At 39.1% G+C, this 16,252-nt stretch overlaps 1 protein-coding gene across 1 annotated transcript in view; it reads right to left on the reverse strand.

The window, feature by feature from the left end:
• CACNA2D3 (calcium voltage-gated channel auxiliary subunit alpha2delta 3) overlaps positions 1-16,252 on the reverse strand; it is a gene marked incomplete at both ends in the record, with an annotated part of 803,480 nt that overhangs the window by 569,855 nt on the left and 217,373 nt on the right. The window contains one exon of the mRNA XM_079712407.1: positions 8,891-8,950. Coding sequence (XP_079568533.1) covers positions 8,891-8,950 — 60 coding nt within the window. The remainder of the gene's footprint in view (positions 1-8,890; positions 8,951-16,252) is intronic.

Genomic DNA, 16,252 nt, shown 5'->3' on the forward strand with positions numbered 1-16,252 from the left:
GAGTGCAGAAGATTAAACCACTGGAGTCTTCCCTATTATGTATAGTTGATCATTCTCTTCATCTCCTTAATAACTGTTTCCTAAATCCAACTTAATTGGATTCAATAAATTTGGTAGTTTTAGGACATCTACTACATGAATGGAACTATACTAAGTTACAATGAGGAAATTTAGAAAAATCATTCGAAGACATAACACAATGCCTAACCTACAAGAAAAATTACTACACATGTAAAGAAGCAAAAAAAATGTGGCTTCAAAAGAAAACAGCACTCAATAGAAACAGAAATGACCCAGATGCTGGAATTAGCAGAGAAGGAATTTAAACCATCTATTGTAGATATGTCTGAGGACTTAAAAGAAATCATGAACATAATTGGTGCATAGATGGGGAATTTCAGCAGGAAATAAAAACAATTTTAAAAGATTTGATAAACAACAAGGTCCTACTGTATAGCACAGGGAACTATATTCATTATCTTGTAATAACCTATAATGGAAAAGAATATGAAAAAGAATATATATATATATATATCTGAATTACTTTGCTGTACACTAGAAACTAATACAACATTGTAAATCAACTATACTTCAACTAAAAAAAAGATTTATTGAAAATTCTAGAACTAAGAGTACAATACATGAAATAAAATATTCCCTGGATGAGTTTAACAGTAGATTGGAGACTACAGAAAAAAAAGGGCTAGTAAACTCGGAGATCAATTAATAGAAAATAGATTGGAAACAAACAAAACAAAGAGCCACACTGATCTGTGGGATGATATTAAGCAATCAAACACAGATGTGACTTAAGTTCCAGAAGAAAATGTAACAAGAATGGGGCAGGTAAAATTTTGAAGAAATAACTGTTAAAATTTTTCCAAATATGGTGAGAATATACAAGAATCTCAGCAAGTTCCAAGCAGAATTAATATAAAGAAAATCACATCTAGTAACACCCTTAACCTATCACACTGTATAGTATACTGAAAATCAAAGATAAGGGGAGTGGGCTTCCCTGGTGGCGCGGTGGTTGAGAGTCCGCCTGCCGATGCAGGGGACGCGGGTTCGTGCCCCGGTCCGGGAGGATCCCACATGCCGCGGAGTGGCTGGGCCCGTGAGCCACGGCCGCGGAGCCTGCGCGTCCGGAGCCTGTGCTCCGCAGCGGGAGAGGCCACAACAGTGAGAGGCCCGCATACCGCAAAAAAAAAAAAAAAAAAAAAAAAAAAAAAAAAGATAAGGAGAAAAAATCTTGAAAGCAGGAGAGAAAAATGACTCAGTGTATCCAGAGGAACAAAGATAAAAATGATGGATGACATTTCATCAGAAACATTAAAGATCAGAAGAGAATGGGATTATATCTTCAAGTGGTAAAAGAAAAATATAAACTGTCAAGTAAAAATTCTGTATCCAGCAAAATTATCCTTCAAAAATGAGGGCAAAATACAGATATTTTTAGCTAAACAAAAGCTGAGGGAAGTTGTTGCTACCAGACCTTCAATGCAAAAAGGAAAAAAAAAAAAAAAAAAAGCTAAAAGACGTTCTTCAGGCTGAAGAGATATGATAACAGAAGGAAACTCAATGAAACGAAGAGTGCCAGAAACAGTAAATGTGTAGGTAAATATCAATACATACTACCTTATTTCTTATTTAATTTTTTAAAAGACAGCTGTTTAAAGCAAAACTAAAACAAAATAACATCTTACAGTGTTTATAACACATATAAAAGTAAAATATATGACTACACGAAGGAAAGTGGTAGGTAGAAGTGCACTATTCTTGTTTCAGATGGAGTGGTACTTCGCACAGTAAATTAACTCAAGATACACTGTGCACTTAAGTTAAAGATGCCTATTGTAATACTTAAAGTAACAACTAACGAAACATATCTTAAAAAGGGAGATTAGAACTTTCCTGGAGGATGAGGGTCACATCTCAGTTTATGGAAGTCCCACAACCTAGAACAGGGCCTATCACGTGCTGAGTTCTGAATAAATTTAAATTAAGCAACAAATGGACACACATGAATAAAACTAACAGGATAAGAAATGATAAGCATCATTAAAGAGGCAACAATAAAGTATCACTAGGTGAGAAAGACTGTTATATGAAAAGCAGATAAAATCATTTTAATTTTGCATTTATGGAAAATACAGGTATTATGGGTTCTCTGTTGTTACACACACACACAGATGCATGGGAGATGCACAAACTATTGTTTTTGTTCCCCCGGCTAGACCTTATAACTTTGCGGGGAGATTTCTTCTAGCCCTGGAGGAGGTAAATCTAGTCACCACTCAGTCAAGACTCATTCTTCAAGGATTTGCACCAAGGTCCCTTGAACTCCCAGAACAGGCAAGGTCTCCTGTCCTGCACTGTAATTATGCCCTGTGCTTATGTTTCTTTTCTTCCTTCCTCCCTCCCTTCCTCTCTCCCTTCCATTTTATGGCTGCATTGGGTCTTAGCTGCGGCGTGTGGGATTCTCTCTAGTTGTGGCACGTGGGTCTTCTCTTCTTTAGTTGAGGCGCACAGGCTCCAGAGCACGTGGGCTCTGTAGTTTGCAGCACGCAGTCTCTCTAGATGAGGTGCGCTAGCTTAGTAGCTGTGGCGCACAGGCTTAGTTGCCCCACAGCATGTCAGATCTTAGTTCCCCAATCAGGGATCAAACCTGTGTCCCCTGCATTGGAAGGTGGATCCTTTAACACTGGACCACCAGGGAAGTCCCTGCTTATGTTTCATGTCATTCATCATGATCAAAATTTTAAAATTATTTCTGTCATGTCTTTAAAATCTGTCACTCGCATTAGAGCGTGAGCTCCATGAGAACAAAGACAGCATCTGTCTAGCTCTTGGCCATATCCAAAACCCAGTGCCTGACCCACAGGACATCACTGTAACTATTTGTTGAACGAATCTTGGCACATGAGAGATGAATGAGATCTTAGAAATCATCTAGATATTACAATCTATCTTTTTATGGATGATCAATCAGTTCCTTGAGCAAGTAAGTGGTCCAGTTGGGACCAGAACTACCAGAACCTCCATTTTCAGACCTCTAGACCAAAGCTCTCTCTGTAAAAGTTATAACGTTCTAGCCAAATGCACGAAAATGACAGTGTGTGTGCGTGTAACAATGAAGAAATTACTTTGACTTTTAAATGCTCACACTTAAAGATTCCTCAGAAACTATTTACACATCAGTCTTGTGAATAAATGACATATGGCAAGTCCTAACTAAGAAACATCTAATGTAAGATCTTAAAATGCAGAAGACTGTGAACTCTGGCCAAGCTGATAAAAAGAAAAAGGAGGAGAAAAGAAAAAAACAGCATCCCCTGATAAATTACATCAGAAAAGAGGGGCTTATTTTAATACAAAAAGTGTGAAAATTTCCTTCTCTTTTCATTTCTTTCTCCTATAGATGTGAACCCTACCTTTCTTGTGTAGTGCACAAAAGTCAATGAGCTATCTCTATAAAAAAAATCTATTTCCAGTTCTGGGGTCTGGGTCTTCCATGTTCCACCTCCTCCCTCAGCAAGGAGTTCAACACCTCACTCAGTCCAAGAGAGCAAGGATGGATTAGGGCTTAACAGAAATACATGAGAAACCCGGTGAGGGCAGTCATCTTCTCCACCCAGCAAGTACTTCTACTAAACCTGACCTTTGCTCTCCTTCACAACATACAGTTTTTCCCCAGGGCAAAGCCTCACTAGCCAGCTGTCAGGAAAAGGACAGCTCTACTCCGCTGTTTGCTAGATGCCCTTCCTAAGCCTTCTGAGAAAGGCTTCCTTCTCCCAGTGGCTAATGTTGGATGTTCTAAAGGGCATATTGGAGCTCCAGAGCCACCCCTCTCTCCTCCCTGGGTTCTCCTTCAACACAGCCTCCCAATGCAACAGGCAGTGGCAACGTGGTGGAGGAAGATGCTCTAGCAAGTATCACAAGCCGTGCCACCCCGAGATTTCCCATCAGTGGTCTCTACATCACTTCCAATCCAAACCCCTCACCCCAACTCTGAAATCAGGACACTGTGTGTGCAAGATAGGTGACAGCAGCTTGGCAGTGACCAGGAGGGGATGTTCAGGACACTGCGTCCTCCCAGTTCCCTTCCACTCACACTTTGTTATCCCTCTGAATGTCATCAGGCTTTTTCCGCCTACTGCTTACAAAGCAACAAAGAAAAATTATTATAGAAAACTTTGTAATCAAAAAGGTTTCCGTAGAATACACAATTCAAAACCACAATTCTTTTTTTTCCCCCACTGTGCACCAGCTCTGTGCAATTGGCACTTATTTAAGACAGCTTTCAAAGAAAATATGTTTGCAGTTCAAAGATAAGCAGGTTTTTAGTAAACTGTCAAAAGGACTTTTTTCTTCTCCACTGCCAGTAGAAAAAACCCAAAAGAAAGAATAAGTAAGAGAAGAAGGCTTCTCTCTGAATTATACTACATGCGCAGACCTAGTTTTCTGGAATCATCAATAGCTAGGATAATCAGGGCTAGGGACCGCCCCCACCACCCCACCCTTGCCCCATCAACATAACGAGAATGAAATGCTAAAATGATCATATGTGATAATTAAGACAGTTTTTAAACTCTTTTCTTATAATTATCAATCTCATATGTGCTCTACAATAAAAACCTATGTTAATTCAAAGCATGGAGTTAAAAAAAAGGGAAGATGCCATTTTAACAAGGCCTGTGTTTGCATCAATTCTAACTGAAAAGTGCCCTAATGGAAATATCAGGGAACAAAGAACAAAACCAAGAGGCCAGTCTGGAACCCATAGGACACCATACAGGGGGACAAGCCCAAGGGCTAAACCGACACCAGTGTCCACAAGAAAGTTTTCCAGCCAATGAACCCACGCAGCTCTGGTTTGTGTGCATGACACTGCACTGTGGGCTGTTCACATATGCTACCCTTCAAAGGCTGTATTTTGTCTCTTGCCCCAACATCGTTTTTGTTAAGAACTAACAACCTAGTGCCATATTTTAGGACCTACAGAAGGGACTACCAATGTCAAGGCTATAAGCTCATAAAGAAAAGGCTAAACCTCTGGAGAAACTGTAAGAGGAAATTTAAATGATAAATAAAATCCTGACAATTAGGAGGCATGACTTTCTTTTGGTAATTTTTGATGATTCGACCAATGAAAAACAAATTCTTCACTTTTAAAGCACATGATGATGCAAAGACACGAAGACTCCATCTAAAGTGAGAGAAGAGGCAGATCCAGCATCTCTTTTTTATTTTGGAAATGGGATGGTGGAGTGGGGGCTAAGACTATGTAACTTGAAGCTGTACAGTTTAGGAAATATCACAAAAACATTTTTTTTTCCTGTAGGAAAACAGACTCCCAGCTCCCTCTGCTCTTCCGAGCTAATAGCACGGGAACCTCCTCAACATTACTTCATGGTGAGCAGATGGTACTCTGAAATTTTTTTGATAAAAACAATCCACTGGCAGGTGTTGTAGAGAGGTCAGTGGAACCCAGATTAACAATTGATCAGTTCTAATGGACCGTCATAGCAATAAACTCAGAGCCTGTACACAGACCTGCTACCCCAGGAAGAGCAACGGGGCTGACACCCAAGCTGTTAACAGACTTGCGCATAACAGCATCAATGTTTCACAGCTTCAAAACCTTCATCTAAGCATACATACATTCTTTGATGCATATCCATTTTCTCCAAAGCATCTCTTTTCCAGGTTTCCACAAAAGTGCACATGGTTTACTCTGGCCCAGAGAACATTCTGTCATGGTCCAGATAGTGAATGACACTCTGTAATATTGACAGATTATTTCAACATCTACTCTGTGCTCAGACCACAGCTGTAGCCTCTGATATTCGTCTGTACTTATACAGAACAGATGACAATGGGGGAGGAAAAACAGGGCCCATCTTCTTTGTTCCCAAGAGAACAAAAACTATAAGACTCCAGAGACCCATTCTCTCAGTCTCTATTTTTTTTGAGAGGGATACTCATGCTGCATTCGTGTTTCCATCACCACATTTGACAAGGGAATCAGTGTGCTGCACCAGAATTTTATTGTAAAGGATCAATCATAGGAAGGAAGTCAGAGCACTCTTAGAAAATAACAATTGCTTCAGATGGACACACAAAAAAAGCACACTAAAGTTAGTTAAGCTAAACGACAGAACACTGTTTCTCTCCTGAAGGATAAATAATCCTGCAAGTCAATTAATCATTCCCTCCCTCACCCAGTTACTTTTTGCAGACAACTGATCTCAAAATAAAATTGACTAGGGCCTCCCTGGTGGTGCAGTGGTTGAGAGTCCGCCTGCTGATGCAGGGGACACGGGTTCGTGCCCGGGTCCGGGAAGATCCCACATGCCGCGGAGCGGCTAGGCCCGTGAGCCATGGCCGCTGAGCCTGTGCGTCCGGAGCCTGTGCTCCGCAACGGGAGAGGCCACAACAGTGAGATGCCCGCATACCGCAAAAAAAAAAAAAAAAAAATTGACTATATGAGCCATAAACACCAGATTTTCCAAAAGAGTCCTTTGGAAATCTTTGTTGTATTTTTCCTGGTCATCACATCTGAAGGCACTTTGTTTCTTTGTGTCATTATTGATGATATTACCTTTGATTACCTGTCTAAGATGGTTCATCCATAATAAAGCTACTATAATTCCCTTTGTAATTAATAAGCAATTTGTGGGCAGATACTTTGAGATTGTCAATGTCCTGTTCTTCATCAAACTTTCACCTGCTAGTTTTAGCATCTATTGAAGATTCTTGCCTGAATCAATTATTACCATAATTTTATAACTCTATCATTTCTTCTACATTTAGTAGTTGGCATTCTACTGTAAGAGTGTTTCCTTCTCTTTTATTTATGTATTTATCTATTTATCTGTCTATTTATTTATTATCAGATTGGACTCACAGATTCTTATCAAATTTAAGTTGATTTGAGTTGAATTTCTGTCATTTACAACCAGAATATTCCTGAAAAGGCTTCTGGAACTCCCAAGGAGACATAGTTTCCCTTGGCAATGCATTCAAGAGACCCTTACAATCTTCAGACCTAAAAGGTGCTTCTTGATGCTTTCATCAAATCCCTTCTGGTCTACTCTAAGAAGTCCAAACCCTCTGAAGGGGAGGCACACTTAAGACAAATGTGACCAACAAATGGACCCTGGTATGCCTATAGGAAGGCAAGGTGCTTCTTGCTATTTTCAGCTGACTCCTCTGCTCTTTCTCTGTAGCTCTGCTCTAAGAGCAGGGCTGGCTTCCCCACTCCTCTCCAGATGTTACCAACAGTCCCCAGGGCTTCTCTGCCTCCCCCTGGAGCCTCTCATGCTTGGCTACATTCTTTTTTTTTTTTTTTTTTTTTTTTTGCGGTACGCGGGCCTCTCACTGCTGTGGCCTCTCCCGCCGCGGAGCACAGGCTCCGGACGCGCAGGCTCAGCGGCCATGGCCCACGGGCCCAGCCGCTCCGCGGCATATGGGATCCCCCCAGACCGGGACACGAACCCGTATCCCCTGCATCGGCAGGCGGACTCTCAACCACTGCGCCACCAGGGAGGCCCTTGGCTACATTCTTGGTTCTATTTGCTTCACACGTTGGGTGTTATGACTGAAAATGACCCCCAATGGTGGGCTTGATATTTTCTGTTTCCACTCCGGACCCATTTTTCACCCTTTTCCACTCAAAGCCTCAGAAAGTCTGAACCAAATCAACTACACCAACAGTTGGGTTCAGCCAAAGGTGGGTACCAGCAAGAGATGAGAAGGCTAGAGACAGTTATCAGTGTATCTTTTTCCCCAGATTCTACACTTGCTAGCTCACCATCTCTCTATCAATTTCCCTTTCCATATAGCTACTCTCCCTGGGTTCTAGAAACCACTCCCTCCCCTTGCTCCTTCAGGCCAGGAGTGTGGCTTGCCCGGGGGTACAACACCATTGCTTGTTGGTTTCTCTTACCATACATCTGTAAATATTTTCTTTATTAAACTTTCCTCCATTACCCCGTTTGAGTGTGCTTTCTTTTACAAGAGGTACAACCATGGGACAGAGACACAGCCAAAGGCTATCTTTGGTATCACCATCTTTTTCTGTGCTTGAAGATTTATCTTTTCCATATAAATGAAAACATAGCAAAATAAACACTACTTCCTAATTGTGACCACATGGCACTAAAAGAGATATGTTCTAGCAAGGCACAGACTTAAGGAATTAAGATTCACCCATTTTGCTAGCAGTGAGAAAAAGTCACAAACCCAAAATAACAATACAGATGAAATTTCCTTCTGGAGGGACCCAAAGGAACCTCCAAATATTATTCAATTCACTTCTTGCCTTTAACTATGTTTTATATATACATGACAGCATCAAAGTCCTTCTCAATCAGACACAGGTGTGCCATGATTAGATATGGGATCCACAACAAAAATTTATTAAGCAGATGTTCAAATCCCAGGTCTGTGAATGATTTAATTTTTAAATATAATTAACAGTCAATTCAAGGTTAGGTCCATACATAACAACATTGCTTTCAGTCACTTAAAATGCAGCCATGGAAGAGGGATTTGGATATATTCTGCCATCTATCTTATCAATTTACCATTAAAAGCTCTGGTGATTATTGTCAGTTGACTGATTAACTCCCCCAGAATTAGAGAGGAAACCTGGTTACATGCATGTAAGTGTGTGTTATCACCTATTGTAACTTGCATAGTGGAAAATGGTTGAGGATCACTGTCCTGTCTTGTCAAAAAATAGGCACATTTATTCCAACCCTGTACCATTTCTCTCAAGAGCCTTCTCTCCAAACCTCTGAACCCTGGTGTTCCCAGTATACTTAGTGTTTCTCCTTTGGCAGCGAACAAACAAAACAATTTAACTCAAACTATAATCAGTTACCTGCAAGTCTGCATCAAATTCATGTTTCAGGTGTGCTTCCTCTGCAGCCTCCACCAGACGCTGGCAAGATAGAAAGCAACACAAAGGATCAGAACTGTAGCCTCGATCCCATTTCAACAACATGAAAAGACTGAAGTTTCTCCACTGCCCAAAAATGACAGATCATATCATGGCATGTGAACTGTGACCTGGTGCCTTTGCTTCCATGAAACTGAAAATAACATCAGTGTCAAAATCTAGTTTTTGCTTTCATCATCCAATCATATGTGTATATAAATACACGTATGTTCTGCATCCACTTTCATAAAAATTCAAAGACACTGGCCCTTGAGGCCAGATATGGACTCCAAAACCTACCTAGAAAAGTGCATTCCTTAAGCATAGAAGGCCCTTAGTCAAGATTTATTGAATTGAATCGAGTCTAACTCTAAGTGGGCTTTCTTCCCCAATGGTTTAGAAGTAGTACTTAATTCCCTCAATTATTTAAGGTCAATTCTTTCTGCACCCAGCTCTGGTACATAATTATCAGATGACAGTTATTTGAATTTAATGGTACCTCAATGCCACTTTGACAATCTGCATCCCAATAAGAAAATCACTAAAATTAAATCAATATGCAACACCTGTAAGTACACAACTCTTGTTATTCTTCTTAGATAAGTAAATTCAACCAATTCATATTATTATGAAAATAATTTCATAAAATTCCATTTAACATCAATGAGTCAACTATCAAATCATTTATTCTTTAATTTGAACTTTCCAACAATAAGTTATTTCCCACCATGAAAATGTATGCTACAGGATATTGCAGAAAACTCGTTTAATGAAATAATATTTCACTGAAATTTTATTGAACTAAAAGCAAAACCTTAGATTCAAGTAAAAAATTCAACCATTTCTATTTTTTCCACAGTTATTCTTGTAGCCTATGCTGTCTTTAGCTTGCTTTTTCTTGACATATTATAGAACTGAGTTTAACAGCCCTGTTTCAAAAATGATGACATCAGTATTAATTTCTAAATGATCACAAATCAACAGACAAATGTTCCATGAATAATTATAATATTAAATTGGACATGGAAATAAAGAGAGTGAAATTTATTTGGGTAAGTTAGGCACCAGTACGAGCACTAAAGCCCTCTCTCTCCACCAGCGTTGCCCATAGATTGGAATCTGGGAGAGGTGGCCAATCTGGTTTCTCACATTCTCTTCAGATAGTCAGGAAGCGGCTTCGCCTTCTCTGGTCAATCAAAGAACAGACCCCAGGAGAACATTACAGGGCCAGAGCCAGAAGATCCAGTTCTAATTCTAGTGAAGATGCAACTCCCTACCATTGCAAAATTTGGGCAGGCCCTTCCTCTCTCTGATTCTCAGTTTCCTCATCCCAAACACATGAAAAGGCGATCCCAGATCAGTGGTTCTCAAAGTGCAGTCCCCCACCAACAGCATCAGTTTCACCTGAGAACCTGTTAGAAACTCACATTTTCAAGCCCCATCCCAGTCCTACAGAATCAGAAGCTCTGGGGCTGAGCCAAGCAACCTGTTTTAACAAGCTCTCTGGGTGATTCAGAAGCTGCTGAAGTTTGAGAGCCATTGACTACAAATAGCACTCACCCCAGACCCCCTTGATTTATGAGCACCACCAACCTTCCAACGTTTCCTAAATCTCATTTATCTCCTTAAAATCTGTATATATATATATGTATGTATATATATATATATATATATATATATATATATATGTATTTCCACTATAAGACATAAAATACTTTATAGAAGAGAGGCATAAAACAAAGGACAGAAAACAGAAAAAGCAAAAGAGAGACACTATCTGTGTAGACTGGACACACTGGCCCCAAACTTTCAATGGGTTGTGGTCTTCTTGGAACCATCCTAGTCAATGAAGCTTGTTAGTGTCCTGTGATTACTTGACACAATTTGCATATGTATCAATGTGGACCCTGAAAAATAAATGACTGACAGTGATTTAAGAAATCTATGTGAGAGCTTATTTTCTTAATCATTGTAACAGATTTAGAATGTATATGCATGTATCATGCATATACATTCTAAATTACATTTCCATATTGAGCTTTACAGAGTGTGTATAACAAATATTATGCATCTCTGAACACTTACATATCACAAAAACCCATTCATTCTGACTGTATTTACTTAAACTTATAGAAGTTGTTTTCTCATGGTGTCTAAGCACTCTGAGAACAGAGAAGAAATGTCGATGAAATGGACAAATGACTGAAAGATAAGAACAAAATAAAATTTCTCAATTATCAAGACAGATAATATAGAAAAAAGTGAAAAATTGGAGATGCAAAAAAAAAAAGAAAAGGAAAGCTGTATAGGACCAACAAATAAGAGAACAAGACAAATAATAAGCAATTTGAAGTTATCATGAAAGAACATAGCATGAAATTTATTTCATATATAACGTTTTATTTACATTTATATGTAGGTATATGTATATCACACATACATGCCAATAACAAATTTGTGTGTAATATAACATGAAATGTATTTCAACTACAAATATTGCAATACAAGCCATGGGGCACAAGAAGATAACACATTGGAAACAATTCTGTAATATTGTACAAACCACTGACATCAGCCAGAACACTGTTCTTTGTGTGGAGCTGTGAGCCCATGAGAATTTTAATCCTGCTGGCCAGTTTTTACGTTCATTTTCTAGTTAAATTTGCTACATGCCTTTTTTTAACTTAATTTATCTCCATATTTGTTTCCATAAAGATATTTTCCCATCATGCTCACTACAGAGCTTTAGGAGATATGATTCATAAAAAGACAGTCAACTGGCAGCCACACATAATACTGCCTCATGTGAAGCACAGAAGTACTTTGGAACAGGACTCTTTGAAAGGACATACCCTTCTTGCCATGGGGTTATTCCAATCTGCTCTCTTGATTCCAGCAGGAGACAGGCCTACATTTTATGGGAGAATTCAGGGGGAACCCCCCCACACACACACCAAGAACAGGCTCAGCTGCTATGCACAATTATGACAAACAGAACATCAAGAACTAGGTACCTTTTGGAAAGAACAAAACATAGTCGATCTTGAAACACTCTTATAAAGATAAATGAATTAAAAGAAATGTTATTTAATAAGGAAATCATGTGCCATAAATTTACCTAAAACAGAGTAGTCCTGGGGACAGAGTTCCTATTGTTAATAAAATAAAAATAAATTGAATCATCATTAACAAAATCAAAACCACTCAACTTCCAGCTCTGATGCTTGCCAGTAGAAAATAACAGCCCAGAATGTCTCTTTCTGAGCAAATATCCTTATCATCTAAGTCAAATTAAGTATGTTTTTAAAATAAGTTTGATCATTATTTGCAGGCATGAAAAATCAATTTAAATGTGCTAATATTTTAGTTATTATATAAGGAACTGCCAATGAGCCTGAGGAGAACTGTTACTCTATTATATCCATTAGAGAGGCAGTGTTCTTTTAATAATAGTAAGTTAATTTTCTCTTGTATGAATTCCCCTTTTGGATCTGCAGATTGGATTACAGAACTGTGAATGTGGCTTTTAATTAAGACTGAACACTGGAAGTAAAAATGGCTTTGAAGACTAATATTCAAAACTGAGCTTTGAGGTCAGGGAAAGCAGCAGTTTTGTCCACAGATATTCCTTCCCCCTTAATGACCAAACATTTCCTTACTCAGTAAAAATGATAACAATATAGCAGAATATACATCCTGGCCTTGGAACAAAGCACCTACAAGCTAGAAAGTTGTAATTCATCAATTGATACACATTACATTGACTTTTAAGATTTCTAAATAACTCTTCCTTTTTAGTGGAATAAATACAAACAAAAGCTATCTTTATATATAAGAAATGCTAGAAGCCATGGACCATGGATAGTATTTTATAGCTGTGGGTAATAGTGGGGATATTAAAACATTTCATTTAAAATCACATCTTAGGGTTTCCCTGGTGGCGCAGTGGTTGAGAGTCCGCCTACCGATGCAGGGGACATGGGTTTGTGCCCTGGTCTGGGAAGGTCCCACATGCCACGGAGCGGCTAGGCCCGTGAGCCATGGCCGCTGAGCCTGCGCGTCCGGAGCCTGTGCTCCGCAACGGGAGAGGCCACAACAGTGAGAGGCCGCGTACCGCAAAAAAAAAAAAAAAAAAAAAAAAAAAATCACATCTTATTTCTTGTTACAATGACCCCACGTACATCCATGCAACAATACAGAAGGCACAGTCTCCCATCTCCTCCCCTGAAACACTTAAATCTCTGTCATGCTCCAGAAGGGGGAAAATAGGACACCAAGTCAAAGCCAAAATTGGATCAGAAGAAGAAAATGATTTTTTGTTCTACATGTATTTCATTTTTTGGTTCCTGATAATTTTGGCTTAACAGGAGAAAAGAGAGAAAGAAATGTGCGATTAAAAGTGGGAAGCGTAATGGAAAATATGGTTCCACAACCTGAGTAACTTATTACTGGACTCCTACTGATTCTATCAGATGAACAAATTGTGTACAAGTGATAAAAATTTTAATAAAAATCCCTAAAATTGGAGCAGGGGCAACTATGGCCAAAAATCCTTAAAACAGAAATATAGGGGCTTCCATGGTGGCACAGTGGTTAAGAATCCGCCTGCCAATGCAAGGGCCACGGGTTCGAGCCCTGGCCCGGGAATATCCCACATGCCGCGGAGCAACTAAGCCCGTGCGCTACAACTACTGAGCCTGAGCTCTAGAGGCCGCAAGCCACAGCTACTGAGCCCACGTGCCACAACTACTGAAGCCTGCGCACCTAGAGCCTGTGCTCTGCAACAAGAGAAGCCACAACAATGAGAAGCCCGCACACGGCAACGAAGAGAAGCCCCGGTTTACCACAACTAGAGAAAGCCCGCACACAGCAACGGAGACCCAACACAGCCAAAAATAAAAAATAAAATAAAATAAATAAAAAACTAAAAAAAAAAAAAAACAGAAATATAAAAACCATATGAAAAGCAAAGAAAAAAAGTTATTTTTATTTCTCATGTTAAAGCTAAAAAGCTTTTGCTTGTAAATTCTGTGATCATGGGATGCTGGAATTTAACAAAGATTTCAAAGCACTTAATATGTTCAGTGATTTTCATTTTATGTTTTGCAGGAACACATTTAATACTCATACCAGGCTTTTATTGCCATTTTTTACTCAAAAGAGTACTCTTTCTCAAATAATGCTTAAATTGAATTGAAGGGATTCTAAGGAAAATGTGTAATCATTAACATGGATTTGGGCTGCATCAATGATTAAATTAGAGCTAGTTATCAAATTGACATTAATACCAGAATGAGAGATCACATGAGTCTTCCTTCAAATCAGTAAGAGCTAAACATGTAGAAAAGCAGCCAAATGGAGCGAGCAAGTAGAAGTAATAATTACTGTCACAAACACACCCAGTGTGGCACAGTTCATCTTTTCCTTACACAAGGGTTAGTGGCTTTTGTTGTAATGACTAGAGTTTGATGGAGTAAGAGTTATACCTTTTGCCAATCAGTGTGTATATTGGATGAATACTATCCTAGCACCATGTTACAGGGCAGGACTTGAACCTGACATGCTGACCATCTGAAGAGGTAAGGACAGAGGAAAACCAGGTCCTCTCTACAGTCACAGATTTCAAACTCAACTGATCCTAGAAATAAAAATGAAAAATCTCTTCTCTCATTAAATGCCATCAGTGCATCAAAAGATGTCCAGAAATATGCACAAAATGAGAATTGTTCCAGGACTAATTTCAAACACTCCTTTCTTGTATGAACAGTCAGAAACCAACAATTTAAGAATCATTACACTGGGGGAAAAATGTAAGATATTTAAATTTACATTTTCATTCCATCTGGTGTTTTAATCCCTTCCCTTCTGTAATCCGGATAGAGTTTTTATCACTCCGTAACAGTGTAGATTAATCTTTGATGCTTTTGTAGCTAGAGTAATTGAAGGACTTGTATCACCAATGAGCCACCGCACATCATGAGGTGGTCTAAAGAAGGATGGAGGACATGCATAGGAAAATAGCTATTTCAATATAAAAGGCTAAGTGATAAATTATGGTAAAAATAGGCCACGAAGCTTCCCAGAAAAAGGCACATTTAAGCTGAGCCCTAAAGGAAAACGGGACATTGCTAAAACAGTGTTCCAGCCCAAGAAAACATCGTAAACAAAGTTCCCAGAAAAAGGCACATTTAAGCTGAGCCCCAAAGGAAAACGGGACATTGCTAAAACAGCGTTCCAGCCCAAGAAAGCATTGTAAACAAAGTTTTGGGGGCAAGAAAACTTCCAGGACTTTGTTCTAGAAACAGCTGTATCTCAGAGACCTACACAGAGACCACATCAATGGCTGCATGACCATCAGGCAATAAACCAGGGCAAAGGAATAACCTGGAGAGATAGACATCAACTAGACAAGAAGAAATCCAAGACATCTTTCCCTACACTCTGAAACGCTGAAACTGCAGTTACAGTAATATCTGAGAGCTTAATAATATTCAGTAATCCTTACTGATACAAATGCTTTCGCTTTTCAGTTCCAACAGGAAAGGCACATATAAATCACCAACTATCAAGATGATCATTTCTTTAGAGAAAAACAACTTTTAAGGAGCCTTCATTATTTCTTTGATCCTGTAGAAGAAATAAGCTTTGTTGCACACGAATGAACATTTTGTATAAAATGACCTTCTGCTTGAAAGCTGCAAAGATTGCTTCTGCTTTAAAAACAGCAAACATTTCAAAGTGGATTATAAAAGCTAATCTATAAAGTTTCCAGAGAAAACAGGTAATGGAACAATAGAGCAAACACATCTTGTGTATGTGGGGAGAGTTTTCTTCCCTTCCTCTACCTCCCTCTTCCTGTCTCTTTCAGATTGCATAAGACTACACCAGCCTTTTACAGACAAAATAAGCCTAGAGTTTACATCAGAAGACTTGATCACAATCAATAAAAAATTATCTTTGTTTCCACAGGAGATACCTGTTATCAATTTGAGGCTGATTAAATTAATAGCTGTTATCAACATGAGTGGCCAATTTCCAAACCAAAGTCATCTCATTCTACATCTAAGGCTACATTTGCCAAAATGTAACATTTGCAAAGCTATTGAAGATGGAAACAGCCAAACTTTGCTCAAAAGGCTACCCAAGGGCCAAGGCAGCTGAGGAGGAGACAGGAAGAAAAGACAACCTTATTTGTCAGCCCAAGTAAATTTTTCCAAATGATCCAGCATTTTAAAACATGGTCTTCTGCTTATATAGTCCTCCTGGGAGTGGTTTAGAGTTGAATTACCAAAATCAAGGCTATTT

The sequence above is a fragment of the Hyperoodon ampullatus genome, assembly GCF_949752795.1.
Source record: "Hyperoodon ampullatus genome assembly, chromosome: 10".
Lineage (NCBI taxonomy): Eukaryota > Metazoa > Chordata > Mammalia > Artiodactyla > Ziphiidae > Hyperoodon > Hyperoodon ampullatus.